General features: G+C 41.8%; 1 protein-coding gene across 2 annotated transcripts in view; it reads left to right on the top strand.

Moving 5' to 3' along the window:
* Positions 1-26062, top strand: part of LOC109893741 (protein kinase C eta type) — a 36706-nt gene extending 10644 nt beyond the window's left edge. For both annotated transcript variants that reach the window (XM_031828925.1, XM_031828924.1), the window contains exons 2-14: positions 1091-1154; positions 7398-7551; positions 7766-7800; positions 8208-8290; positions 8988-9117; positions 9234-9367; positions 12187-12321; positions 12414-12587; positions 13771-13925; positions 17194-17332; positions 18011-18199; positions 24864-25010; positions 25473-26062. In XM_031828925.1, coding sequence (XP_031684785.1) covers positions 7496-7551; positions 7766-7800; positions 8208-8290; positions 8988-9117; positions 9234-9367; positions 12187-12321; positions 12414-12587; positions 13771-13925; positions 17194-17332; positions 18011-18199; positions 24864-25010; positions 25473-25619 — 1524 coding nt within the window. In that variant the 5' untranslated portion in view covers positions 1091-1154; positions 7398-7495 and the 3' untranslated portion in view covers positions 25620-26062. The remainder of the gene's footprint in view (positions 1-1090; positions 1155-7397; positions 7552-7765; positions 7801-8207; positions 8291-8987; positions 9118-9233; positions 9368-12186; positions 12322-12413; positions 12588-13770; positions 13926-17193; positions 17333-18010; positions 18200-24863; positions 25011-25472) is intronic.
* The last annotated feature ends 574 nt before the right edge of the window (positions 26063-26636 follow it).

The following is a 26636-nucleotide window of genomic DNA, read 5'->3' as shown; positions in this document are numbered from 1 at the left end:
GAAGCAGGGTGTCATTTACTGAAGCTAGCTAAACAAGCTGGACCGGCTCTCTAGTCTCTCTTCCACATTGCTCACATTCTCCCCACATTACATACACACTCAACCATTCACAACACACGCACCTACACGCTACATACCGGTATGTTAAACAAGGATCTAACATCATGTATACACACATTTACATACCTATAACACGCTCCCCCTACACCTTGCATAGGGGAGAGTGGGGTAAATTGAGCCATGTTTTACATTGAGTCACTCCGTCAAGGGAAATATAATATTCTTTCTGACAAAGATATTTACACATACTGTATTTCAGGATGTTTTGTATCCCTGGAAATAATCACATTTCTTGTAAACAGTACAGTTTTGACAACAAGCTTGTCCAAAAAGAGAGGTATCTTGGCACGACATATGGGGTAAATTGAGCGCCGGACAGGGTAAGTTAAGTCACCTACAAATTCCTCTACTGAAGAAATAGTTCCACTACCTTTTTAAAACCATGTCTATCTTTATTTCCCAAACACAATTTAACACAGTCACTAGGCTTATTAACACCTACTGTAACAAACACTTTGTACTTTTTTTGTACACTTTTATTGTTACCTCATATCCCAGCGATAATGCCTTGCCTGGGAAACAAAAACAAATCTATTTGCTCAACTTGCCATTGGCTCAACTTACCCCAAGGCAAACATTTAACCCACACAACTTCAAGGATGCACTTTCATGCTAGGTTTAGGACCTCATATTGAAGCTTTGAGACTGATGTATAACACAATCTTAAAATGATCTACTTTGATTTAGATACCAGCATCATGAAACCTGTTAACTCACTTTTCCCATGTGTTTTTTTTCCTCCGTGAAATTATGGTCTCTTCCTAAATATTTGTGTATGGTTTCCTAGAAAAAAAGTGTCTCAACTTACCCCTTTGGCTCAACTTACCCCTATCTCCCCTACAATAAATATAGGTTATATTGCATTACATATGTTGGTTTGGGAGTTACCTGGTTGGTTGGGAGTCACATGGTTAGCTTTTACTCATTGAGTAGTCTCGTCTAATGTCTAGTCTCCTGTGTTTGTGTGCAGGTGGACCTGGAGCCAGAGGGCAAGGTGTTCATCCTCATAACACTCAATGGCTCCTTCATTGATGGTAAGGATTTTTCATTGTGTATATCACACCAACCATCTATCTATTTCATCCATAGATAGTATTGCCATCTCCCTCCCTCTTTTTATTTTTCTTACACTAAGATGGCACACATTCTTTCAAGTCCTTAAATATTCAGTAACACTTTGTTCTGTTCGACATAATGTACAGTAAGTCCCTCCCCCCTCAAGTTAATTGTCTGTCTGCTTTAACACAGCCCCTGATGCAGCTGATTACTTACAGGCTGTTAGACACAGATATTCAGCATCACAGAAACCTGTTTGTGTGTGCGTTCATGCATGCGTGTCGTGTGACTGACTTACTGTAAGTCATACTGCAGGTGCTTTGACTGATGGGAATCTTATCGACTTCTTTGTTTCCTTTCCGATAGAACATTGTTTCTTTAATCATTCATATTTTATCCTCTGTTCTCTGTCTGACAGACATACTCCCCTCCGGGTCGTTCCATTTAATTTCAGCAAGACATCTCAGATTTTTCCGAAAACGTTTCTGTAGTTAGAAACAGAAAAGATTAGCATTCCTACAATATTATTTTGTTGAAATATAATTTGACCTCTGATCATTTTTTGTTGTTGCCATTTGTAGGATTCATATAATATTCAATAAATATAGTACCTAATATCCGATTTGGACCAAACGTTTTTTCTAACAGTAGTAGACACGAGTAATCTAAATAAATTGTCAAAAACCACCCACGCACCCCCCCATCCCACGGCCATCCCAACCCAACAATGAGTATACAGTATCAGTTCTCTGTGCTTGACAAGTAGTATTGGGCTGCTGCTCGGAGTATTGTTTCTTCATCTTATCTTATGCATTCTCTGTGAAATTGTTGATGTTTTTTTTATTCTGCTCAGAGAAATTGGTTATTGAAGTTGTTAGCTTTATGTCCCATCCTACATCCTGATATTACCAGGTTTTGACCACTAGGTGGTGCTGTTCCTACTATTAGGTGATTCGTTTTAAAGGGGATTTTTTTGAATGACTTCATCATCTCTGTACCCTACAGAAACAATTTTCTGTAAGGTCCCTCAATCGAGCAGTGAATTTCAAACACAGATTAAAATACTAGGGAGGTTTTCCAATGCCTCGCAAAGAAGGGCACATATTGGTAGATAGGTACATTAAAAAAAGCAGACATTGAATATCCCTTTGAGCATGGTGAAGTTATTAATTACACTTTGGATGGTGTATCAATACACCCAGTCACCACAAAGATAACTCAGTTCCCAGAGAGGAAGGAAACCGCTCAGGGATTTCACCATGAGGCCAATGGTGCCTTTAAAACAGTTACAGAGTTTAATAAATGTGATAGGAGAAAACTATGGGTATACTTGTAATTGTTAAGGACTGAGGAGTTTTTCAGGATAAAAAAATAAATGGAATGGAGTCAAGTACAGGCAAAATCCTAGAGGAAAACCTGGTTCAGTGTACTTTCCACCAGACACTGGGAGATGAATTCACCTTTCAGCAGGACAATAAGCTAAATCACAAGGCCAAATTTAAACTGCTTACCAAGAAGACAGTGAATGGTTGTGAGTGGCTGAGTTACAGTTTTGACTTAAATCTGCTTGAAAATCGATGACAAGACCTGAAAATGGTTGTCTAACAAAGATCAACAACCAATTTGTTAGAGCTTGAAGAATTTTGAAAATAATAATGGGTAAATGTTGCACAATCCAGATGTGGAAAGCTCTTAGAGACTTACAGTACCCAGAAAGACTCACAGCTGTAATCACTGCCAAAGGTGATTCAAACGAATTGATTTAGGGGGTGGAATACTTATCTAATCAAGATATATTACTGTCTTATTTATTTATTAAAATATAAAAAAATCTTCCACTTTTTCAGAGTTTTGTGTAGATTTTTGGCATTTATTTTTTATTTTTATGCATTTAATCCCACTTTGTAACACAACAAAAGGTGGAAAAAGCCCAAAGTTAGCATTTGAAACAGTGGCCAACAAAACCAAAGCATGGGTTGCTGTCATACCTTGTCAATAGACTGCTTATTGGCAGGGGTTGGATTCAGGGAACCGAAAATCAGATTTTTCATTTTTTTTGGAGGAACAGAACGAAAACTAAGAACGAAAGTGATCTATACTGTTCCGGAACAGGGCCGTTATATTAAAAGCATGGGAACCGGTTAATAACGTCCTTTTTTTCCCTAGTCCCACAAGAAAACGCAACAAAGCGCCTATGCAAAGCCTGCCAGCTGAGAATCTTGCCAGAGTGTGAGTGTGTAGGCAACCTGTTCCCTGCCCTCCCTCCAAAGCATGCATAGTCTACTGTAGCTACTGACGTTACAGGCGAGATTCAGAAATTAGGGAGAGAGATTTTTAATTTGAGAACAATGGATTTACTTTTTCATTGCTAGTTAAGTATAATATAACATTTCACATTGGATTTATTAAGTACAAAAAAGTAAAACTTGTTTTTATTTTAATTCTGGTGCCGCTCTGTACACACAAGCTTGTTAGCTAGCTAGCTCTGGTCTAGCTCTCAAACTCTAAGCAACATTATGTGTAATTTAATAGAACTGAGTCATTATCAAGGGCTAGCTCTGGTCCAGCTTTAGTTAAGCCAACTTTCTGAAGTTCAAAGACATTCCTTCACAGAAGCCGTTCCTCTGTAGGTATAATTCTGTGGGCCTAACTCAGATAATACATGTCATAACAACAAGATGCCCAGCGCCCTCCTCACCACAACATTTCAATCGCATGTTGCACCCTACACTACACTTGTCTGTCCAATGCATATACAGTTGAAGTCGGAAGTGTACATACACCTTAGCCAAATACATTTAAACTCAATTCCTGACATTTAATCCTAGTAAAAATTCCCTGCCCTTAGGTCAGTTAGGATCACCACTTGTGAAATGTCAGAATAATAGTAGAGAATTATTTTTTTCAGCTTTTATTGCAGCTTTTATTTCATCACATTCCCAGTGGGTCAGAAGTTTACAGACACTCAATTAGTATTTGGTAGCATTGCCTTTAAATTGTTTAACTTGGGTCAAACGTTTCGGGTAGCCTTCCACAAGCTTCCCACAATAAGTTGGGTGAATTTTGTCCCATTCCTCCTGACAGAGCTGGTATAACTGAGTCATGTTTGTAGGCCTCCTTGCTCACACACGCTTTTTCAGTTCTGCCCACATTTTTTTTATAGGATTGAAGTCAGGGCTTTGTGATGGCCACTCCAATACATTGACTTTGTTGTCCTTAAGCCATTTTGCCACAACTTTGGAAGTATGCTTGTGGTCATTGTCCATTTGGAAGACCCATTTGCGACCAAGCTTTAACTTTCTGACTGATGTCTTGAGATGCTGCTTCAATATATCCACATAATTTTCCTGCCTCATGATGCCATCTACTTTGTGAAGTGCACCAGTCCCTCCTGCAGCAAAGCACCCCTACAACACGATGCTGCCACCCCCGTGTTTCACGGTTGGGATGGTGTTCTTCGGCTTGCAAGCATCCCCCTTTTCCCTCCAAACATAACCATAGTCATTATGGCCAAAGTTCTATTTTTGTTTCATCAGACAAGAGGAGATTTCTCCAAAAACTACAATCTTTGTCTCCATGTGCAGTTGCAAACCGTAGTCTAGCTTTGTTTATGGCGGTTTTGGAGCCGTGGCTTCTTCCTTGCTGAGCGGCCTTTCAGGTTATATTGATATAGGACTCGTTTTACTGTGGATATTGATACTTTTGTAACCTGTTTCCTCCAGCATCTTCAGAAGGTCCTTTGCTGTTGTTCTGGGATTGATTTGCACTTTTCGCACAAAAATAGGTTCATTTCTAGGAAACAGAACGCGTCTCCTTCCTGAGCGGTATGACGGCTGCGTGCTCCCATGGTGTTTGTACATGCATACTATTGTTTGTACAGATGAACGTGGTACCTTCAGGGGTTTGGAAGTTGCTCCCAAGGATGAACCAGACTTTTTTCTGAGGTCTTTGCTGATTTCTTTTGATTTTGCCATGATGTCAAGCATAGAGGCACTGGGTTTGAAGGTAGGCCTTGAAATACATCCACAGGTACAACTCCAATTGACTCCAATTGACTCAAATGAGCCTATCAGAAGCTTCTAAAGCCATGGCATAATTCTCTGGATTTTTCCAAGCTGTTTAATGGCACAGTCAACTTAGTGTATGTAAACGTCTGACCCACTGGTATTGTGATACAGTGAATTATAAGTTAAATAATCTGTCTGTAAGCAATTGTTGGAAAAATAACTTGTCATGCACAAAGTAGATGTCCTAACTGACTTGCCAAACTATAGTTGGTTAACAAGAAATTTGTGGAGTGGTAGAAAAAACGAGTTTTAATGACTCTACCCTAAGTGTATGTACACTTCCGACTTCAACTGTACATAGTTTGCCCGCTCCATAGCAAGCTTCTCTATCCATTGAAGCAATTTAATGTTGAGCTAAATGTAAAAAGGAACAGAAAGGAACTATCTAAATTGTTCCTTTTTCTGTGGTTTGAACTGGTTCAGAACTTTATTTTGCTGGTCGGAACAGTGGAACGGAACGAAAAAAATTATGTTTCTGTTCAGAACAAAACGATTGGAAAATCATTTAAATCATTTAAATGGAACACCACCATCTAGTGGTCAGAACCTGGTAATATCAGGATGTAGGATGGGATATAAACCTAACGACTTCAATTACTAATTTCTCTGAACAAGGGGAAAGAAAATTCACCAAATTCACTGAGAATATATTACATAGGATGAAGAAACAATACTCTGAGCCGCAGCTCCATACTACATAGAAAATTTATGCTGTATACTGGTTGTTGGAATGGCATTGGTGAGGGGGGGAGAGAGTTCGTCGCTGGCCTTTGACCATTGTTTTGGATTCCTCAGGTCCTTCTCCTTGTTAGGAAAAAAATGTTTGGTCCAAATCGGGTGTTAGGTACTTTAGTTATAGAATATTATATGAATCCTATCAATTAAAATGGCCAATTTGGATGCAATTACTGAGCTTAATTTCTCAAAGATAAAATTATATTTCAACAAAATTATGTTGCAGGAATGCTAATCGTATCTGTTTCTAACAACATAATTGATTTCAGAACAATCTGAAGTGGTGGGTGTCAGTCCTCTTTCTTGTGTTTTTTGAGTAGGAACAACCCCTCTAGCAGTTTGTACAGTACTCTGTTATAGTTAATTCACCACTGAAAATCATCAAGACCTTATCTAAACTGCATCTGACCGATACACTGTATAAATCATAACTGCACTGAGCGCTGCACATTTCTCTCACTTTATCATCATATAACTCATAAACATCTGTTTTAAAGATCCCTGATACGTGTACAGTTGGGATAGGTCGTGACTGATTTAGAGAAGGCCCTTCCATTGAATTACTGTGGTGTTTAGCAAACTCTCACCCTCAAGTTCCCTTTTTATCTGCTGTCACTTCTGACTGGTTTTCAAACTTGTCAAAATTCTACTCTGCTCCAATAAGCATGTAGAATGTGTATGTTTTCCCAGTGAACAAACATAGTGTGTTTGTGTTTAGCTGCTGTGTGTGATTGTATTTAGCTGCTGTGTTTGTTTGTGACTGCCCAGCATTACTGTATGTTCCGTCTCATACCCTAACTCTTCTGTGTTGTTCTATTCTGCTGTGTGTTTAGCGTTGCCACAACACTGTTATGGGGGTTATTGTGATGTGGAAGGAAATGCAGGGTTAAGGTTCAGCATTGTAGGAGGGCTGCTTTTGACCATGAGTAGTGTTGGCAAACTGGGACTTCATACAGGAACTACCAAGACCTGCCCATAACTCACTGATCTGTATTATCCCGTTGGAAACTCCCCTCGCATTACCTCTGCTCAGCTTTAATGATGGTCCACGATAGTGACTGACTGGATGGTGTCACTTAGGGGTGCACCAAGTGACATGTTGTCTTATATCCTAGTTCAATAAAGAGAATAAACTCTTTTTTTTTTGCTGTGGCGAGCAAATCAACCAAAAGCAGTCAATATCTGACAGTTGAATGCCGTACTCGCTGTAATACACCACCATCTCTCTCTCTCTCTCTAAGGTGTTGGGACTCCACATCATGCACGTTTTTGTTGTATACTTGTGGTTTCAGCACCTCACAAATAAAATGTCCGTTTAAAAACGACTCCAGACATACACAAACGCGTACCATCCGTGATATGCTTGTTGTGTACTCATTTCAACATGTCTGTCTGACCTCCATCCCATTGTGTTCTCAGATGACGCCACGGGGAAGGCCAAGGTGTTCAAGCAGTTCAACAGGAAGAGGCAAGGGGCCGTGAAACGCAAGATCCATCAGGTCAATGGACACAAGTTCATGTCCACCTTCCTACGGCAGCCCACCTTCTGCTTCCACTGCAAAGAGTTCATCTGGTAAGGGCGCACACACACACACACACACACACACACACACACACACACACACACACACACTCCACTGCCCTTACCTCAGAGAGTTCATCTAACGTGGTACACCAACTGTGACTGTATTGTCAATTGTGTATAATAGAAACAGCCCATTACAATCTATTTATTATGTAAACATTATGCCTTGCATGATTTCTGATTGTCAGGTCTTTGGTTACAGGGGTGTGTTTGGGAAGCAGGGCTACCAATGCCAAGGTAATTGACACTGTTTTCTTTGCTGGGTCTTTCGTTCTGCTTTCTGTCTCTCTTTTCTCTTTCACACCATTCTGTGACCACCCGCCCACTCAGACAGGAAGTAAGTGCTATTCCACAGAGACTGAGCTCTCACACCTCTTTTATTATAGAGTTGCTGAACCCAACCTCCATCTCAACTTACGGTGCCTGGCCTCCATCTCACAAACACTCTGTTTAAAGTTCACTTTCATTAAGATAATTTGGCATCGTGCTCTTTCTCTCAAACAATTGATTAGAATCACCAACGTTTCAGCAGGAAGATGCCTTTGTCAGAGTTTCTTTCTTTAAATGAAAGGATCAGTGACAGACATGGTTTGATTGTTTGCTGTTTAGTTTCCATGTTTTCATTCTGTCTGTCTGTTTCCCAGTATGCACGTGTGTGGTTCACAAGCGATGTCATCAGTTGGTTGTCACGGTGTGTCCACGAATGAAGAAGCCTGTCAAGGAGCCGGTGAGACAACATACAGAGACCAGCCATTTTACCTTCATCACCATATCCCTAATCCCCTACAGTAATGCTGTAACAGCTCTGTCATGTCATCACTATGACACCCACACCTGCATGCATTCTCCAAAAACCACCCCCTCATCAATGGAATATGTTCTGACAATGCAAAGACAAAATGTTGTCTTTTTACCTGAAATACACTATGAAAAATGTCAGGGGATTCCAGAGTCAAAATAGGCTGATCTACAGGTGCATTGTGTTACAGCTGATAGACCTTAGACATATGATGAACATACATGTATTCAGCAGCTGTGTGTTGATCAGGGACCCTGCCCAGGATGCTGTTTGTGTTGAGCTGTTCAGTGAGGCAGAAAGGTGTGGGCCAACAACATCAAGCTACTGAATATTATCACACATATTCTGCAAGTACACTAAAGACATTTTAGGGAACTTGTCTCAAACTGAACATTCAAGTTTCATGTCCCGGTCTACTACACATATGAACAAACCATACCACTGAAGAAAAATAGGAACTAAACAGATTGACACTTGACTTATTAATATACTGGTATGTGAAGAAAAACATTTATGTTTTGAGAAGTAGCATAATTACTTGCTAATGAATTATGATGCCATATGATGGTTTGCTTGAGCAAGCCTAGGTCAATGGGGTGACATACTGATGAAATCTCATTCACAGACCACCAACCAAGGCTTCAGTATCAACGTCCCTCACAAGTTCAACATCCACAACTTTAAGGCTCCCACCTTCTGTGACCACTGTGGTTCTCTACTGTGGGGCCTTGTCAGACAGGGTCTACACTGCAAGAGTAAGATTCTTTCATTTCTCATACTCTCTCTTTCTCTCTGATGTTTATGGACAGGTAGAAATCTGCACGGATTATTAACCTGAACTTCCTGTGTATTGTGTGTCTGTCCTCTGCAGGCTGTAAGATGAACGTGCACATCCGCTGTAAGGGCAACGTAGCACCCAGCTGTGGGGTCAACAGTGTGGAGCTGGCCAACAAGTTGGCAGAGATGGGCCTGCAGGCCGGGGGGTTCTCCAAACGCAATTCGCTGGTAGGAGAGAGAGGAGAGAGAGATTAAGACATACATACATACATACATACATACATACATACATACATACATACATACATACAGTGCCTTGCGAAAGTATTCGGCCCCCTTGAACTTTGCGACCTTTTGCCACATTTCAGGCTTCAAACATAAAGATGTGAAACTGTATTTTTTTGTGAAGAATCAACAACAAGTGGGACACAATCATGAAGTGGAACGACATTTATTGGATATTTCAAACTTTTTTAACAAATCAAAAACTGAAAAATTGGGCGTGCTAAATTATTCAGCCCCTTTACTTTCAGTGCAGCAAACTCTCTCCAGAAGTTCAGTGAGGATCTCTGAATGATCCAATGTTGACCTAAATGACTAATGATGATAAATACAATCCACCTGTGTGTAATCAAGTCTCCGTATAAATGCACCTGCACTGTGATAGACTCAGAGGTCCGTTAAAAGCGCAGAGAGCATCATGAAGAACAAGGAACACACCAGGCAGGTCCGAGATACTGTTGTGAAGAAGTTTCAAGCCGGATTTGGATACAAAAAGATTTCCCAAGCTTTAAACATCCCAAGGAGCACTGTGCAAGCGATAATATTGAAATGGAAGGAGTATCAGACCACTGCAAATCTACCAAGACCTGGCCGTCCCTCTAAACTTTCAGCTCATACAAGGAGAAGACTGATCAGAGATGCAGCCAAGAGGCCCATGATCACTCTGGATGAACTGCAGAGATCTACAGCTGAGGTGGGAGACTCTGTCCATAGGACAACAATCAGTCGTATATTGCACAAATCTGGCCTTTATGGAAGAGTGGCAAGAAGAAAGCCATTTCTTAAAGATATCCATAAAAAGTGTTGTTTAAAGTTTGCCACAAGCCACCTGGGAGACACACCAAACATGTGGAAGAAGGTGCTCTGGTCAGATGAAACCAAAATTGAACATTTTGGCAACAATGCAAAACGTTATGTTTGGCGTAAAAGCAACACAGCTCATCACCCTGACCACACCATCCCCACTGTCAAACATGGTGGTGGCAGCATCATGGTTTGGGCCTGCTTTTCTTCAGCAGGGACAGGGAAGATGGTTCAAATTGATGGGAAGATGGATGGAGCCAAATACAGGACCATTCTGGAAGAAAACCTGATGGAGTCTGCAAAAGACCTGAGACTGGGACGGAGATTTGTCTTCCAACAAGACAATGATCCAAAACATAAAGCAAAATCTACAATGGAATGGTTCAAAAATAAACATATCCAGGTGTTAGAATGGCCAAGTCAAAGTCCAGACCTGAATCCAATCGAGAATCTGTGGAAAGAACTGAAAACTGCTGTTCACAAATGCTCTCCATCCAACCTCACTGAGCTCGAGCTGTTTTGCAAGGAGGAATGGGAAAAAATGTCAGTCTCTCGATGTGCAAAACTGATAGAGACATACCCCAAGCGACTTACAGCTGTAATCGCAGCAAAAGGTGGCGCTACAAAGTATTAACTTAAGGGGGCTGAATAATTTTGCACGCCCAATTTTTCAGTTTTTGATTTGTTAAAAAAGTTTGAAATATCCAATAAATGTCGTTCCACTTCATGATTGTGTCCCACTTGTTGTTGATTCTTCACAACAAAATACAGTTTTATATCTTTATGTTTGAAGCCTGAAATGTGGCATAAGGTCGCAAAGTTCAAGGGGGCCGAATACTTTCGCAAGGCACTGTACATACAGTGCCTTCAGAAAGTATTCACACCCCTTGACCTTTTCTACATTTTGTTGTGTTACACCCTGAATTTAAAATGTAATAAGTTATCTGTAAGGTCCCTCAGTCGAGCAGGGAATTTCAAACACAGATTCAACCACAAAGACCAGGGACGTTTTCCAATGCTTCACAAAGAACGGCACTTATTGTTCGATGGGTCAACAACAACAACAAAAATAATGGTCATGTTTTTAATTACGCTTTGGATGGTATATCAATACACCCAGTCATTAGAAAGGGACAGGCGTCCTTCCTAACTCAGTTACTGGAGAGGAAGGAAACCCAGTTAAGGATTTCACGAGACCAATGGTGACTTTAAAACCGTTACAGAGTTTAGTGGGAGTGATAGAAGGAAACTGAGGATTGATCAACAACATTGTAGTTAGTCCACAATACTAACCCAATTGACAGATGGGAAAGAAGATTGCCTGTATAGAATACAAATATTCCAAAACATGCATCCTGTTTGCTACAAGGCACTAAAGTAATACTGTAAAAAATGTGGCAAAGTATTTGTCCTGAATACAAAGTGATATGTTTGGGGCAAATCCAATACAACACATTACTGAGTACCACTCTCCATGTTTTCAAGCATACTGAAAATCTATGGCAATACCTGGAAATGGTGGTCTAGCAATGATCAACAAACAATTTGACAGAGCTTGAAGATTGTTTTCTTTTAAAGAACAATGGGCAAATGTTGCACAATCCAGGTGTGGAAAGCTCTTAGAGACTTACCTAGAAAGACTCACAGCTGTAATTGCTGCCAAAAGTACTTCTACACAGTATTGACTCGGGTGTGAATACATATGTCAATGAGATATTTCAGTATTTCATTTTCAATAAATGTGCAAACATTTTGGTAATCATGTTTTCACTTTTTCATTATGGGGTAGTGTGTGTAGATTGGTGAGAAAAAATGATCAATTTAATCAATTTTGAATTCAGGCTGTAACACAACAAAATAAGTCAAGGTGTATGAATACTTTTCGAAGCCACTGTACGTACATACATACATACCAATATGAACATACTCAGTAGTTAAATGCTCATCCTGTTGTTCACCAGTCCACTGGAGTGCAGGGCCAGGAGCGGGCCCTCAGTGTGAGGAGAGAGAGTGAAACCCCTCAGCAGCAGACCAGACATCTGGGCATCTCTGACTTCACCTTCCTACAGGTGCTGGGGAAGGGTAGCTTCGGCAAGGTGAGACATCCACCATAGAGCAATACCACCATGGACTGTGTGATGGTCTAGAGTTTGGTAATTAACATGTGTGTGCTGTGTTCCTATTTCAGGTGATGCTGGCTCGGTTGAACAGCGGTGAGCGGGTGTTTGCAGTGAAGGTGCTGAAGAAGGACATAATTCTGCAGGACGATGATGTTGAGTGCACCATGACAGAGAAGAGAGTGCTGTCACTGGCCAGCTCCCACCCGTACCTCACTCAGCTCTACTGCTGCTTTCAGACACCGGTAAGAGTCACACACACACCCACGCACACGCACTGGCAAGTCTGTAGCTGTAATGCCTAGAGTGTCCTGTTGAGGGCAGCAGTGCCCTGACGTTATCTGAGTGGGAATGCAGCACAGTGTGAATGACCCTCTGCATGACAGAGCTATTCTCCCACCCAGGAGCCTAATCTGCTTTAGCTGTTTGAACCCTCGCTGGCCTACTTCACTTTGGATCAGAATAGAGCAGCGTTGAGTGATGGATCCATGATTACAGCCCATTCCCTTCCTCTGTTACTAAAAGTGAACTACCTTTACTCCTTCCTATACCCCTACTCCCTGTTCCTCAGGCTACCACTTCATATCACACCCCTTGTGTTTGATTAGCCCACTATTATCTCATTTTGCCCTGGCTCCTATACACAGCTTTCTTATTCTTAACTGCCCCTAGACCCCATCTATCTTAACTTAATAGTTTGCTGTCTTTTTCCTTTGTTATTAGAGGGGGTAAATTGACTTGCTTCAGGTCTAATTGCACCTGCACTCTCACAGAGCCTTTCCACACCATTCATAACCATGACTCTAATGCAGTTGTGTTACACTAGTTAATATCTTATAAGCTATAACAAATAAAGAGAGTTGCTTATAGTTTATTCGCTGTTAGTCACCACCTCTAGATATAATCATTTTTTCTGGGTGTGTGCCAGCTTGTGTTTTTTATTCGACTTGTTAATATCTTACCAATGACATGAAGTCAATGTAAGACATGTTTAGGAGATGATCATAGTAAGGGCAATCGAAACTCTATAGACCCTCTACCTAGCTAGTGTTCACGGGGTCTGTTCTACCATGTGCTGGCTAGTCATGTCTGGGACATTTATGACCCAGACAGTACTGCACTTCGTGTTCCACGGGGAATAGTTTTTTTTCCTGCTCATGTTCTGGAACATGCGGGTGTCTAACCTGTAATGAGGAAAAAGGATGTATGTATTTGCACAGTGTATTTTCTCATTAGTATCATGGAGTTGTGGCTCTGCAGTGATGGCTGCATGAATCTGCTATATGGGCTCATGAAATGTATTAGACACCATTACCTCCTTGACACGAGGAATGACACGAGGAATTGGTATGTCCTCGAGCTGTTGTGGAGGTAGTGGGGTTTCATTGTTGTGTATTTGAGAAAGGAGCCGTTGTCCCTGTGTTCCAGGACCGCCTGTTCTTTGTGATGGAGTTTGTCAATGGAGGCGACCTCATGTTCCACATCCAGAAGTCCAGAAAGTTTGAGGAGTGCCGCGCTCGCTTCTACACCGCCGAGATCACCTCTGCACTTATTTTCCTGCACAGCAAGGGCATCGTCTACAGGTCTGACACACAATCACATGCTCTTATATAGAGACAGCTAACATTTAGTTGGAGTGATGCCAAGGTGGCCTTTGACTGGTTCTAATCCATCTAGTCTTTTTACGGGGCTGTTGTCAACTTACTGTGATGGCCAACACAAAGGTCTCATGTTGATAAAGGTGGCAGCATCATGTGAGCGGCTACGCTAAATGTTGAGTTTATATTTAGATAGCCCTCCGTGTCAGCGCCACATAGCATGACTGCTAGCTTCACGTGACGAGCTAATGTCCTTTCCTGGAAATAGCCTAACCCTAGTACTCCAGGTCTTGCTCTATAACAGTACTAAAGACCTCGTGCTGACTTCTCAGCTCATGGCCCCAGATGTAGCCCAAGTTTATTATGTAAAGTAATGTCTTTATAGTGTCTCAACTATCTCTTCCTTGTGCTCTTTCACCCTGAGGTAAAGGGCTAATATTATCAGCCTATCAGGGGCAATAAAATAATAATAATAATAATTGTTTTTGCAAAAGTGCTTTAACCTCAATTTTAGTCCATTAATATAGTCTTGAATCGAAGACCAGAGCTAATAGTACCTAATGTCAACATGTTACAGACCACCAGCGTACCCTTTTGGAGAACACATTAGTTTTAGTGTTTATCTCGAATGTATTATGATTAGATCGTAATCTCTTTATGTTTGCTGACTGTGCTGTTAGTCATTCTCACGTTTGAAGACCAGAACCGCACACAAACTAACTACCCAGCAAGCACATTTGGTTCCTTGGAAGTTGAGGGAATGTAAGTTTTTGGTTCTGGGAACTAAGCCATACGTTTCCTGAACTTTTTTTAAAAAGTTCAGTTTTACCGTTCTGAAAATTTCTGTGAAAATGTTGCTTGTTCTGGGATCATACATACAGGAGATTCTGAGAACGTTTTACTATGGTTCCCTAAATGTTTTCCTGGGAGGTTTTATTAACATCCTGAGAATGGAAATTCTAGATGAACTTTCACTGAATGTTTCAATAGGACTATATAACACTGCTAGCTCAGGTTAACTGTTTTGTACTCCAAGCACACATAGGACACATGGAAATTAATTAACTTAGGCAATTATCATGTAGACACATTTTGTTATTGTGGCAAGGCATCAGTGAGATTCTAATCTATGATCTTCTGTTATGCTGAAGTATTGAAATTCCCCCAGGAGAATGTTGTTTCTTAACGTTCTCTGAACTATTTGAGAACATTCACCATATCAAATCAGTTGGAGAACATTCATAAAACATTGACAAAACTGTAACTAAATGTAACCATGTTTTGAACTTTTAGGAAATTTAATGAAGTACCAAGAAAATTAAGTTATTTTGTCAAGTTCCTTAAATGTGCAGAGAATGTTCCAAAGCCAAACAACTGTCCTGCTCCATTCCCAGAAAGTTGTGGGAAGATAGAATAACCATAGGACAACCACGCTCTAAGAAACATATGGTTCTCAGAACATTATGTGCTAGCTGGGTAACCATTAATATGTAAAACGGCCTGCGTGTACATCACTAACTTCTCCCTCTCCTAGAACTTCCCCCTCACAGTATTCTAGTGAAGCACTTTGTTCCTCTTCGGCTGCAGCTGTTTCCCAATCACCAGTTGTAGATGTGATTCTCAGCAAATCAGCATGACTGTTTGTCCTCAAGGTCATGACCACACCTTCACTATGACCTACATCTCACAGACAAAGGTCTAATGTATATTGTCTATGTTAATTCCCTACCCACCCAGCCATGCCTCTCACAGGAAGTGATGAAGAGGAAGTGAGTGGATGAGATAGAGACTGCAGTTGGCTTGGAGATAAAACACTGAGATAAACCAGAGGACAGGAAGCAGGCAAGTTTTGTGATTAGGTAGAGGGTCACTCTGAGTAGAACAGTGCTTCATTAGACTCAAGCCTATAAAAAAAACACCTGGCTCCCTCACAGCTATCTGTTGTTTCTATGGAAAACGAACTCTTGCGGGGCTGCTTGTCAGTGTTGATGTTGTACTGAAGCTTCATGATGCCCTATGACCCTCAAACTCAACTCTGGACCTCAAAGCCAGTTCCATTGCATCTTTTCATTGTTCCCCTCTAATCAGGGACTGATTTAGACCTCGGGGCACCAGGTGTGTACAATTCATTATCAGGTAGAACAGAAAACCAGCAGGCTCCGGACCTCGTAGGGTAAGAGTTGCCTACCCCTGCCCTATAACATGTAGTGAAATGTATACTCCTGGGTTGAATTCCCATGACATTAGTGTTTGGTTGAAAAGAGAGCTGCCCTCACTTGGCCTGTGTTGTTTGTTTTGCCGTAAGCCAGAGGCACCATGAGGAAGTGAATCAGTATTACACAATGAGTTTACGGTAAGTCAGGACAAACCAGCTTAAACCAACCACACTCTCCTTCCAGTAGTGTGAGTGTGCGTGCGTGGCTTAACCTGGCACACTGTCTTTATCTCTTTCTCTCCCTCTCACACACTTAAATGTTTTGTAAGATCATTACCTCACCTTTACCTGCTCACTCAGCTATGCCAGTCGATCACCTTGGTGACATGACATCACTGCTGTGTCACCTGATCTTAGATGAATGCTATTGGCTTGGTTAATCTGTTTTTCAGACTGCCAAGGCTCCAAAGGCCTCAATGGGGGGGGGGGGGGGGGGAGAGACGACAACTTAGTGTGACTGGGGATGATTTATTATGTAGGAAACAACTTATTGCTCTGCTCTGCTCCTACCTTATAGTTTCTCCTGATGATAAGTATTGCTAATTCAAAGACTCTAGACAACCTTCAAAGATACTAGAGCGACGAGCACATTCATTTCCATTCATTTCCCATTTTGACAGGTCAATATTGACACTGCAGCACACCCCCCCAGCCCCATTAGGCTCTGTCATGAATGTGACAGACTTCTCTCTGCTGCCAGTACTGTAGCTCTCTGTTCAGCTCTATTCTCCATGTCTCCTGGTCCTACAGGTGGTCACTGTCCTCATGTGGCCTATACTCACCACACTCTTTCAACGCAAAGACTTATTTTTAGCAACAACTTTCAATGGGGTTGGCGTGGGACAGTTTAGCATTCACAAAATGTAATATAGCAGCATTTGCTGACTCGCTGATAATGGGGAACATACTGGAAGTGAAATGGTTGCCCCCAAAAAATGTAAAGTACAGATTTATGGGTTTAGCTGTGGCGTCTACAGGTCAGGAGATGTTTGTAATGAGGTATTTGTGTGTGAATGTTTGCGCTGTTGTGTTTTCCAGGGATCTGAAGCTGGACAATGTGCTCCTTGATAAGGACGGACACTGTAAGCTGGCTGATTTCGGCATGTGCAAGGAGGGCATGTTTGAAGGTGTGGCCACAGGCACCTTCTGCGGGACTCCTGACTACATCGCCCCAGAGGTCAGTTTACCCCCTCCACTCATACACCCCTTCCTCTGAACTAAGATACCATTCTTTACCCCAATGGTAATCATGAAGCATCAGTTTCCCATAAATCTGTCTAAGGTCATTAGAGTTCACATTCTTTATAGGAGCCATCCCAAGTCCCAGCCCTACCACATCACCCCACCACTCTGAATACCAACACTGTGACCACTGGTCCTCTAGTCCAGCCTCTCTGGTGGTTAGTAGTTAGGTAACACACCTGTGTTGGATTGGCCACCTACCACCGTTTCAGTTATGTCAGGAAAGCCCCATCTGCCTCTCACAGGCTCTGTTTGCCAACATTTTTAAAATCCCCACCACCAAATGTACCAAGAGAGGGGTCCTTTGTGAATATGAATATGAATGTGTGTATTGGAGTGTGCATGGGTTTGTAGGGGAAGCATATAGTTAAATTTTTATGACTGAAGCGCACAAGTCTGGATTTATGAAGGGCTTCATTGCCATCCCCAACACTCAGTCCTCAATGTATCCCAATGAAGAGCAGCTAAACCCAGTAACCGCTCTTGGCTTAGTGGTTTCTGATGTTACCTTCTGTAATACTCCAGTACAAAAACTCCAGGCGATGAAGTACAGTACAGATTCTTTGCTGTGGTGTGTAATGTGGTTTTATGTGATGTTTTTGTGGGTACCCAGATCCTTCAGGAGATGCAGTACGGGCCGTCTGTGGACTGGTGGTCTCTCGGCGTGCTGCTCTATGAGATGCTGTCTGGCCACGCCCCCTTTGAGGCAGAGAACGAGGACGACCTGTTTGAGTCCATCCTGAATGAGGAGATCAGCTATGCATCCTGGCTGAGTGCTGAGGCAGTCAATATCCTGAAAGCTGTAAGTCTATGCGGAGCTCATCAATCTTTCCTGAATGTCAATAAGAGTCAATGTTGTTCATGTTACAGAGGCCTTTATAGTGTTTATGTCAGAGAATGTACAGGTGACTGCCAAAATAAAGGAAACTCTTGAGTAAGTGAAGGACACAAAGTATATTAAAAGCATGTACTTTCATCCACACAGTTGTGGTTTTCTGAGTTAATTTAATTAGCTCCAGTTGAAGTCGGAAGTTTACATACACTTAGGTTGGAGTCATTAAAACTAGTTTTTCAACCACTCCACACATTTCTTGTTAACAAACTATAGTTTTGGCAAGTCAGTTAGGACATCTACTTTGTGCATGACATAAGTAATTTTTCCAACAGTTGTTTACAGACAGACTATTTCACTTATAATTCACTGTATCACAATTCTAGTGGTCAGAAGTTTATATACACTAAGTTGACTGTGCATTTAAACAGCTTGGAAAATTCCAGAAAATGATGTCATGGCTTTAGAAGCTTCTGATAGGCTAATTGACATAATTTGAGTCAATTGGAGGTGTACCTGTGGATGTTTTTCAAGGCCTACCTTCAAACTCAGTGCCTCTTTGCTTGACGTTATGGCAAAATCAAAGTAAATCAGCCAAGACCTCAGGAAAAAATTGTTGACCTCAACAAGTCTGGTTCATCCTTGGGAGCAATTTCCAAATGCCTGAAGGTACCACGTTCATCTGTACAAACAATAGTACACAATTATAAACACCATGGGACCACGCAGCCGTCATACCGCTCAGGAAGTAGATGCGTTCCGTCTCCTAGAGATGAACGTACTTTTGGTCATCCCTGCTGCTTATCAAGAGAACACATGGTCATCCCTGCTGCTTATCAAGAGAACACATGGTCATCCCTGCTGCTTATCAAGAGAACACATGGTCATCCCTGCTGCTTATCAAGAGAACACATGGTCATCCCTGCTGCTTATCAAGAGAACACATGGTCATCCCTGCTGCTTTTGATCTGGCCGACTCACTAAACACACATGCATTGTTTGTAAATGATGTCTGAATGTTGGAGCGTACCCCTGACTATCCGTACATTTTTAAAACAAGAAAATGGTGCCGTCTGCTTTGCTTAATATAAGGAATTTGAAATTATTTATACTTTGACTTTTGATACTTAAGTATATTTTAGCAATTACATTTACTTTTGATCCTGAAGTATATTTAGAACCAAATACTTTTAGACTTTTACTCATGTAGTATTTTACTGGGTGACTTTCACTTTTACATGAGTAACTATCTATTAAGGTATCTATACTTTTACCCACGTATGACAATTGGCTACCTTTTCCACCACTGATAAACCCTCAGGTTAGAGCGATCACACAGGGCAGAGGTTTGGGGATAGTTTTTGGTCAGTGGATCGCTGTAGCTATGTGTATAACAGATCACATGGGTCTTAGTGTATGACCAGCCTCACACACAGTGCTCCCTCACTCAGCCAGCTGTTGTGTTGGCCCTGTCCTCTTACCTAACTATATTAAGGCACAGTCTGCTGCGCCGCTGCTGCTCTGGCTATAAATACCCCCCCGACTCAAACAGAGAGCACACTGTTTGGTGTTTGACAGTTGAGATGCTGAGGTGGACATTGTCCCACCTCATATTTGACTCTCAAATAAGAGCAGGGTAAATGTATTTTGGTGTCTTGTTGCTTTGCATTAGAGGTTTTCTTGGATCCCAAAATTGAGATCCGAACCGAATTGGATCCGCTAAATTCCTTCCCGTCCCGACGGGGGGAAAAAAAATCAAATTGGGATCCGAGGTGGGCCAGATCTGACCCAAAACATGTCCGAGCTGAGGAAGAATTGCATCCACCCGTCTGTAAAAAAAAAAAAGCAGCTTTATTGCCGCGCAATCCAGCAAAAAAATTGACATGGCTGGTAGTGTACTTTAATGTGCATTTTCAGTTGTATCTAAAATAATTGCAGTTTGGTATTTTCACAATTATATCCCTATAGTTAGATGGAGAACATTGGGGTTTTCAGAAATGTTTTCCTTATTTGTGTTGATCAAATATTTGAGAAGGATGATTTTTTATGTGATGATCATTGCGTGCCAGACAAAGCAGCGAATAGTTCACTTTTGCCTGTAACCTAATATTATGTAGGCCTATTCTTTTACTGAGCAACATTACAATCTAGCCTATTTAACTTTTTTGATCAACATTGATTTAGATGAAAGTTAGGCCTGTTTGACCAGTAAGCTTCAAATTCAAAATACATTTTGAATAGGCAACGAAAGGACGAAGTCTCCCATCTGCATTCCCGTGTAATTTCCAAGAATTAGGATCTGTAGGTCTAGGTTACTATTCCCGCTATGACAACGCTATTTTTGGATTGGAGAGAAGAGTAGAGGATCAAAGGAAACGGGTCAGTCAGTTCATGATGAGCCAGAGAGAATTGCACTCTGTAATTCTGTCCTCAACCGACCACAAAGTTGAAATTGGGCAATCCTATTTGAGATGCCTTGTGAGTTCTGTGTGGTAAGACATATTTTAGTCGGCTATTTCTTTAACTCGAGTCTAACTCATTATATTAGCCTAATATTTTTTTTTCTAAATGAAATGTAGATATATCCTTTAGGCTTACAGAATTAGCCTATACAGCCTGAGATTGGTTTGGATGCGGGTTTGATAGAAAAGTAATCCACGCTACGGCTGTGTAGTCCTACCGTCTGGAGAGTTAATAAAATATTAATAATTGAATAGACAAGTTGTCCTGATTTCTTATACCTATCCATGCCATACACAATCATTAAATTGGCAGCCCTTCAATATTAGGCTACTATGTTTTCTGCAGATAAACCTATGGCGATCAGTCTACCACACACACACACACACAACATAAGCAAATCAAATTTTATTTATCACATGCGCCGAATACAACAGGTGTATATACAGGGGGTACCGGTACCGAGTAAATATGGGGGGGTACAGGTTTGTCAAGGTAATTTGTACGTGTAGGTAGGGGTAAAGTGACTATTCATTGATGATCAACAGTGAGTAGCAGCAGTGTAAAAACAAAGGTGGGTTGGGGGGTGTCAATGTAAATAGTCCGGGTGTCCATTTGATGAATTGTTCAGCAGTCTTATAGCTTTGGGGTAGAAGCTGTTAAGGAGCCTTTTGGACCTAGACTTGGAGCTCCAGCACCGCTTGCCGTACGGTAGCAGAGAGAACAGTCTATGACTCGGGTGACTGGAGTCTTTGACAATTTTTTGGGCCTTCCTCTGACACCGTCTGGTATAGAGGTCCTGGATGGCAGGAAGCTTGGCCCTAGTGATGTATTGGATCGTACGCACTACCCTCTAGCGCCTAACGGTCAGATACCGAGCAGTTGACATACCAGGCGGTGATGCAACCGGATGCTCTCGATGGTGCAGCTGTAGAACCTTTTGAGGATCTGGGGACCAATGCCAAGTTGTTTCAGTCTTCTGAGGGGGAAAAGGTGTTGTCGTGCTCTCTTCATGACTGTATTGGTGTGTTTTGACCATGATAGTTTGTTGTTGATGTGAACACCAAGTTACTTGAAATTCTCGACCCACTCCACTTCAGCCCTGTCGATGTTGGGATATGTACGTACGGTCACTGTGGGGACGATGTCCTCAATGCACTTATTGCTGGTGACTGAGGTGGTATACTCCTCAATGTTATTGGATGAATCACGGAACATATTCCAGTCTGTGCTAGAAAACAGTCCTGTAGCATCCACATTATCGGACCACTTCCGTATTGAGCGAGTGACTGGTGCTTCCTGCTTTAGTTTTTGCTTGTAAGCAGGAATCAGGAGGATAGAGTTATGGTTAGATTTGCTAAATGGAGGGCGAGGGAGAGCTTTGTATGCGTCTCTGAGTGTGGAGTAAAGGGGGTCTAGATTGATTTTTTTTTCCCTCTGGTTGCACATGTGACAAGCTGGTCGAAATGAGGTCAAACAGATTTAAGTTTTCCTGCATTCAAGTCCCCGGCCACTAGGAGCACCGCTTCTTGATGTGCGTTTTCATGTTTGCTTATGGCCTTATACAGAGTGCGGTCTTAGTGCCAGCATCGGTTTGTGATGGTATGTGGATGGCTACGAATAATACAGATGAGAACTCTCTTGGTAGAGAGTGTGGTCTACAGTTTATCCTTAGGTATTCTACCTCAGGTGAGTAATACCTCAAAAAATATTTAGCGTTAGACATCGCCCACCAGCAGTTATTGACAAATAGACACACACCCCCACCCCTCTTACCAGACGTAGCTACTCTGCCCTGGCGATACATAGAAAAACCAGCCAGCTCTATTATCTGTGTCGTCATTCAGCCACGACTCTGTGAAACATAAGATATTACCGTTTTTGTCCCTTTGGTAGGTCCCGTTGGTAGGATAGTCTTGACCGTAGATCATCAAGTTTGTTTTCCAGTGATTGCACATTGGCTAATAGAACCGATGGTAATGTTGATTTACTCACTCGCCTTCGAATCCTAACAAGGCACCCCGACCTTCTCCCTCGGTATCTCCACCTTTTCTTCACGCAAATGACAGGGATGTGGACCTGTTCTCCGGAAAGCAGTATATCCTTTGTCGGACTCATTAAAGAAAATCGTTGTCCAGTTTGAGGTGAGTAATCGCTTTTCAGATGTCCAGAAGCTCTTTTTGGTCATAAGAGACGGTAGCAGCAACTTTATGTTCATAACATGTTACAAACAACGCAAAAAAACTAACAAAATAGCACAGTTGGTTAGGGGCCCTTAAAACGGCAGACATCCTGTCTGGCGCCATTAACTTGGTCAAAAATGTTCTTTGTTAAAGACGATCAGAAAGAATGTATCAATACTTTGTATTATAGAATAACTGATTTATTTTAGATGAAAGCCACAACTAGCACATGAATGAGTCACTCGTCTTTGCTGACAAATATCACACTTGACTTGAGTCATTCAACATTAGTTAACAAACTGTTATTTTAAACAAAGACAATACTCAAATAAAATAGCAAGATGGCCTAAACAAATTACTTAGCTAACCTAAATAACTAGTAAATTTAATAAATAAATTAAATAGCTCAGGTCTTGAAAGTATGGGCGGCCGTCTTTTCCCCTCCGTATCCACAATGTGCATAAATGAGGCCCATACAGAGGATTTCCCTGTCGGTTTTGCCTCCTTGTACTCTTTCATTCATTTTCTTCTTCACATCAATAAAGAATGTCTCAATGTTTCATTAACTCACTTTATATTGACGGGCTATCACTCTTTCCCTCTGCGTCGTCCTCTTCCTCTCCTACAACAAGTAGCCTATTTTACCCCACGTCACTGACATACAGTGGCTCATTTTCATAAAGTGAATATGATGTTTTGTTGCAAAATAATATTGACACATTTGGTTTGATGAAAGATGTAGTCCTTTGAGAGAATAAAATGTCAATGTGTGAAATTTGTGTTAATGTTGTTTCGGGTCAGTATTTCACATATTTTCACAGAGATCTGAGGTTCGTGACCACTGAGCAGGATCCGGCCCAGGATCATAGGGTTAACGACACAATGTCGGGTCAGATATCGGGTTCGGGTAGATCCGTGAAGCCCTACTTTGCATGTCTCTCTATTTGATAAGTTGGCTTTTTCCCTGCATGGAGTCTCTCTGCAGAGTTTAGTTCTTAGGCCTGGCAGAGTGGATGGATCGCACAGCCCCGGTAGAGCTAGTGGAAAATATGATAGACTCAAATAGGATTGCCCAATTTCAACTTTGTGGTCAGTTGAGGAGGAGAGAATTACATAGTGCAATTCTGTCTGGCTCATCATGAACTGACTGACCCATTTCCTTTGATCCTCTACTATGCTCTCCTAGCCTCTGCTTGTCTCCTCCTTTCTCTACATCTTCCCTCTTTTCCTCTTTCACTGTGAGCTGCTTTGTTCAGGTGGAAAATAACAAGATGGCACTGGGGTGATTAAGATTGTTACTTAGATTAGATATTGCTTTAATTCTGGTCTAGTCTCTGTTCGTTAACTGTGTTTGGGTCTGGTGTGACAAGACCTATTAATGTTAAGGTGGAATGGGGGTGAATCGGGTCTCATTCATCCTGGGGGAGAGAGAGGGCTGCTCATTAGTTTTGGCTGAGTGGGAATGCCACTGCTAGCCCTAAGGTGTGTGTTCAGACTCCTCCGCCAACACAAGGCTGGCCAATATACATTAATTTGTTCGTCTGGAATCGCTCCTTTGGGAAATGTGTTTTTAATGTTGGTTTGTTGTGTTTTCTTTTACTGTTAATTCCCCTCAAATGCTCTTACACTCCAACCTCAGATGTTGGACAGAAGAATGTGATAGGTCCACGTCTTAAGTCCAGGAAACGGTTGCTTGGTTTTGTTGGCTCACATTTAAGATTAATAGAATTTTCAAAACACATTTGTGTCTTGCCAGATGCCAAGATGAGCTGGAAAAGAAGGTGCTACTGGGCCTTTGTGTGTATGTGTGTGTCAGGGAGGTGGATGGGATGTTATTCAAGTTTGAACCAGAACTGATGCAATTCTCAAAAGTCTAATTATAAGCCACACTCAAATGATATATTGCACCCTTTCATTAACACACATTTATATAATTTTATTGTACTTTTATTCACTTCTCATATGCAGTTATATTTCTGTGCTCTCCTCAGTTCCTGACTAAGAACCCTGCCCGGCGTCTAGGCTGCGTGGCGGCGGAGGGTGGGGAGAACGCTGTGACTAACCACGTCTTCTTCACTGGAATCAACTGGGACAAGCTGAACTGCAGGGAGCAGGAGCCGCCCTTCAAACCCCGCATCGTAAGACACTCACACACCTGATACACAAACCCTGCATCGTAAGACACACACACACCTGATACACAAACCCTGCATCGTAAGACACACACACACACCTGATACACAAACCCTGCATCGTAAGACACACACACACACCTGATACACAAACCCTGCATCGTAAGACAACCCTGCATCGTAAGACACACACACACACCTGATGCACCTGACAAATTACACAATGATGTCAATACAAACTGTTTACAGTAGACACTACCGTTGAATTGTAATACCTCCTTCTGTCTTATTGTACCATTTACAATGCACACCCAGTTTCCTCTCTTATTCATTGTATTATGGTAAGTAGTGACCTGGGTTATGAAGGTGGTATCTGTTGGCAGTTACCCCAAATTCTTTATAGAACCTCTCACCCATCTTTTGTGTTATTGTAACATTACCCCCTATGCTGTGTAACCAACACTCCAGAAAACTGCAGAGGACGTGAACAACTTTGACCCAGACTTCACCCAGGAGGAGCCCACCCTGACGCCCATTGAGGATCTCCTTCCCTCTGTCAACCAGGACGAGTTCCACAACTTCTCTTTCACCTCTCCTGAGCTGCTGGACGACTAGGAGGCCCTGTGTGACCCCCCCCCCCCCCCCCCCCCCCCTGCACCTCCAGATGACTGGAGCCATACAGGATCACAATGTGTCTAGCTCTGGCTAGTTCACTGGCACAGTTGACTGTTTGGCACTGCCTTAGCCTGTATCTCTAATTTTGAAAGGCAGTTTAGACTCCGCCCTCGTCACTGTGGTATATGACTGTCTGGTTCTCTGTGGAGAGAGAGAGAGGTTACTCAATGAGGCCAGATTTTAGTCAGATGTTGTTTTTCCACGATCCTTCCCTTCATCTTTGGAAAACATGGGACAGTCTTGACTTGTAACCTTGTGTATTAATGCTCTTACAGTATCTGACTGCAATGCAAAGCAATTTTAATGGCAATTTGTCCCCTGATATGGAAAGATGAATTTGCCTACAGGTACTTCAAGATGAATACAAGCACTTTTTGAACTAATGGGAAGTGTGTGTGTCTGTGTGTGTCTTTTACTAATTTGGCATACCTTTTGTTCAATGCTGGGATCATTATTCATCAAAACTGCCTGTGACTCTAGCACAAACGATGGCAGGGTAAAGGGTAACGTAATCAGCACTGCAAAGGTTTCCCAGAACAACTGAGCTGCTCGTTAATACTGGAAGGACTGCAGAGGGGGCTGTGTGAAATAGTTTCTCAGTGACGTAAGTCCTTTACGGAGAACACGCACTCAAACACACACACTCACTCACTCACTCACTCATTCGAGCAGATACATGTCAGACACTTTCCCCCTAAACTCAAACACAGGGATGTGGTATGTGGAGAGAGAAGAGGAAGGGAGAGAGGAAGACATTGTCTTACCACTTGTTTTGTCTCTGCTTTTTAAGAATACATCTCACCCTGTGCCCTGTCAAAATGGTACATTGCTAAAGCTTTGTTCTCTGCATTTAAGATGGGTTTATGAAAGAATGTTCTAATGAGAATGTTTTTATACCTACTTTTCTGAAGGAATCTTTTGTCATTGGTCAACAGTGCGAGATGATGCAACATTTCT

This window comes from Oncorhynchus kisutch, linkage group LG7 (genome assembly GCF_002021735.2).
Source record: "Oncorhynchus kisutch isolate 150728-3 linkage group LG7, Okis_V2, whole genome shotgun sequence".
In the NCBI taxonomy this organism is placed as follows: Eukaryota; Metazoa; Chordata; class Actinopteri; order Salmoniformes; family Salmonidae; genus Oncorhynchus; species Oncorhynchus kisutch.
This window is presented reverse-complemented; position numbering and strand designations above follow the sequence as displayed.